Below are 3,942 nucleotides of genomic sequence, written 5' to 3'. Positions count from 1 at the left end.
TTAAGTCATTTCTGATTATTATGTTCCGTGCATTTAAATGACAAACTAGTAAATTAGTGTTTGAGTGTAGCGCATTATATGACCACTCTTTATTGTGGTAAAGGTCTCTGCACGCGCACACGTAACAAATTCATTTAAAAGGGTCAAATATTAATTAAATGTTGAGTTTAAACGATATTTAATAATCAGAGAATTTTACACAGTACAGGAAAAGTGTGCAACGAACAGTGCGTGACTGCACATCGCAAGCCTGCGCGCGTTTGCAATGTGAATGCATGGTCGTGCAAAGTGTCCGGCATCGTGTGGACGAGGTACGGTAGCCCCTCAGGTCACAATTAAACTGAAAGAAATCTCATTCTAATACTGATGGGACACCGGCGGGGATGACTTGAGCGACTCTGACCACTGCTGCCGTGCGAGTGTGTGTGTGTGTGTGTGTGTGTGTGTGTGTGTATGTGTGTGTGTGTGTGTGTGTGTGTGTGTGTGTGTGTGTGTGTGTGTGTGTGTGTGTGTGTGTGTGAAAGCCACCACTAGTCGCCCCCAGTGCTCTTCAGTCTCCACTCTCCCTTCTCACCGCAGACTGAACGTCACGTCCGCACTTGAACTTGAGTTTTCTCCTATTGTAGAAGCCAGAGAGCCGCACAGAGCCGCACAGAGCCGCGCACAGCCCGGGGATGCGGGACTCTGCAGCTATAGCACAAAGAGGAAGAGGGTGGCAGTCTGTCCTCTAACCAGCATTGGGCTTTGACTTCAAGAGTTCAAGTCTAACCCGCGCGCCTGGTTGGCACCGCCGGTGCAGCAAAAGAAGTGTCCAACACTTGGCAACAACCAGAGAAGTACCGAGAAGAAGATTGGATTGGACTTTAGCACGTTAATTGGCGTCATTTCACCTGATTTCTCCGGACAGGGACGCGCGGTGTCCGGGGTGGCCGGAGAGTGGACACAGGTAGTGACTGTCCATCAGGAGGTGACCGCAGACCTCCCGCGTCTTGCCGCGTCTCTCCTCCGCTCCGCTCCGCTCCTTTCTCCGCTCTCCTCTGCCAGATGGTGTGAAAGCGGCGGAAGGCAGAACCGGACTAACCCCCTCCCTCACCACCAGAAGAGAGGCGCTCCTCCACCACTTTGGCACCGAACTGCGACCGACCGCCCGGCCGCTCAGCGCAGCGCCACGGCCGCTTACCGCAGAGCGCAGGAGCCGCCGCTCGCTGCTGGAGGGAGATCCATCACGCAGGGGTCAGTTCAAGGGCCACATCTGGGTCCAGCGCAGAGCGGTCAGCTCGGGGTGGCCAGCGAGCGGTTGGTTTTGGGGCTAGTTTGCGGCCGGTATACAGGAGCTGCAGCAGCAGGAGGAGGAGGAGGAGGAGGAGAGCCGACCCTTCCAGCGCCGCTCTCCGGGCGATGCCAGTGTAAATGCCAGGGCGATGTCCCGACGCAAGCAGGGGAACCCGCAGCACCTGTCCCAGAGAGAAACAACACGTAAGTATACCTGCAAAAAACTCACATCATCACAGTATAGAGTTCTCCTTCCCTATCTGCGCTGTCATTGTGAGAAGTTGAGTGGATTTGGCTCTGGATGATCGGTGCGTAAAAATCTACATTTTCAGACTTGGAACAGAAAGTTTGTTCAAGTGCGTCCTGGAGGCCAGTTCTCTCCTCTCCCGGTTTACTGACAAAACTACATAGGCCTTAATTTACTTATTACGACGGTGTATAAAAAGACAGCTGTTATTAGAGCAAATGTTCACATCGAGCAGAGAAAAGACTTTCCCTATAAAAGCAGCTCACGGAGAAGTCGGTGCTCCGTTCTCTTCTTCACTGTGACATGACTTCTTTGTAAGTCCGCTTTTTTTCTTTGAATTCAGTTTCAACCAGCGCTGTCATTAAGAAGAAAATTACAATCAAATTTCCCATGGCAATAAAAACACAATTGTTTCATAATTTCATAATTTCATCAGTTTAATCACTGAATGTCCGACCTTTTTACGCACTTTAATAAGCAGATATTGTGCATATTAAACGGCAGCTCTGTTAGGCTCAAGAACACACACACAAATATAGGAGTTGTGTTTTCGGGTAGTGACAAATTATTTTTTATGTTTCACTTCAAGAAAAAGACCGATACTTTATTTGAACTAACAGACAACATAAACTGAATTATGTGACCAGTTGCCGTTCGGAGTGCCTCGGGTTTCCCTATTGAATCTTTGATGGACCAACCTCTCTCTGTATTCACTTTAATTAGTTAGTCCCGTTCATGATGTTTTTCTGCTGCATGGATGCGAAGCTTAGGCTACACTTTGTAATATTAATGCTCGGTTTGGATTATTTAATACACCGCGCGCCCCTGACAGCGAAAAATCCCCCACGGCACTTTTAGACAGAGAGTAGTAAGTGACGACATTTAACGGAGAAATACGCTGAAATTAAGAAGTTACAGTTGTGTGGAGGGTTGACACGGTCTTTAAGGCGGTTATTCTGCCAAACATAGCCTAAGTACAGTAACTACGACAGCGTATAACCCTAAAATGGCTTTAAAGTTTGTTTACTGTCCCAACAAATGGATATTTGGCACATTTTTGATAGATTATGGTTTACTCGTTTACCATTGAATATATTTGATCCAAAATCAATCCTAACATCCATACTTTCAGGCCCGAAATTGTGCAGAAATCACGTTATTAGTGATTTCGTAGTAACTGCACTTTGTAGATGCGATTTTTGTATTGGTGGAAAGGAGAGATGCCATAAAATACACAAGATTATTCAGAAAAAGAAAATCGTTATTTTTCTTTTTATCGAAATGTCAAACTTAAATGAAGCAAATGATTCAAAGAGGAGACGCTTCACTCTTCTTTATTTATGGCAGACACTTCCTCTTTTGCCGCTAAACTTCTCAGCAGTGAAATATTTTTCTGGCCTCAGATCAGTTTTTCAGCTGCAGGGTTGTGTGTCATGCAGGACTTCAAGTGCTAAAAGCACAATATAATATCAGTAGGGGCCCTTAATGAAATGAATCCAGCTAAAAGCAGCTGTTATGGATTTACAGATTTGCAATCTCCAGTCTAACTCAAAGTGAAGTGTACTTGTAAGATGCTTCTCACCATCACAATGTTACCTTTGGTGAATATATCTACTCTCTTTGGTCCAACTTAAGGTTATTTTGGGGAGATTTGTCTTGTGTGAGGCCTGCCAGATCACATCACTTCAGTGTGCATTTCAGTTGGTGGGTGCTTAAATGCAACACCCATATTTACATTAGAGACTCTAGTTTTGGGCCATGCTGCATGGCTGTGTATAGGTTCCCTCCTCTGTGAGGCCTGCCGTTATGGTGTCAGACGGCCAACCCACAAAGTCACACACAGAGGCATACACACACACACACACACACACACACACACACACACACACACACCTAAAAACAGTAAAGACGTGGTAGATGTCAAATCCTCCCCTGACAAGTAGAGATTTGATTGCTTAACACAGCTAGAACTTGTGTGTGACAGCTTGTACGCAGGCCTGCGGTGTGCATTCATTAACCATAAGAAATGGTTCACGTTGTAAAAACATTTTCCCATTGTTGCATGCTTTGCTGTGACAGCAGCTTCTGCAGCAAAGAGCCCAGGATATATTTGAACAGATAAACAGACACATTCTCATGATGTGGAAGAGTCGAAAGTCGAAAGAGAACGAAGATGGAAGCTAATAAATGAGCTCCCTGCTTCTACTGTAACAAAGCTGCTTTAAGCTGTTTGTCTGTTTGTGTATGTGTGTGTGTGTGTGCCTGTGTGCTCATGAGTATGAGTAAAATGTGTAAAAATGTGTAGTTTGGTAGTTGTCCAAAGAGCAGGTCTGACCTGTCTGTCTGTCTGATTTATCACCATTCAGGCTACAGCACGGTGCTGTACATTCCATAATTTATGTGTAAGAGATGCTCGCCACTCT

General features: G+C 45.8%; 1 protein-coding gene across 1 annotated transcript in view; it reads left to right on the top strand.

The window, feature by feature from the left end:
- Positions 1-1,349: 1,349 nt before the first annotated feature.
- The window catches only part of bcl11ba (BCL11 transcription factor B a), a 30,773-nt gene continuing 28,180 nt past the window's right edge, over positions 1,350-3,942 (top strand). The window contains exon 1 of the mRNA XM_083923687.1: positions 1,350-1,476. Coding sequence (XP_083779813.1) covers positions 1,422-1,476 — 55 coding nt within the window. The 5' untranslated portion in view covers positions 1,350-1,421. The remainder of the gene's footprint in view (positions 1,477-3,942) is intronic.

The sequence above is a fragment of the Echiichthys vipera genome (genome assembly GCF_963691815.1).
Source record: "Echiichthys vipera genome assembly, chromosome: 12".
Classification (NCBI taxonomy): domain Eukaryota; kingdom Metazoa; phylum Chordata; class Actinopteri; order Perciformes; family Trachinidae; genus Echiichthys; species Echiichthys vipera.
This window is presented reverse-complemented; position numbering and strand designations above follow the sequence as displayed.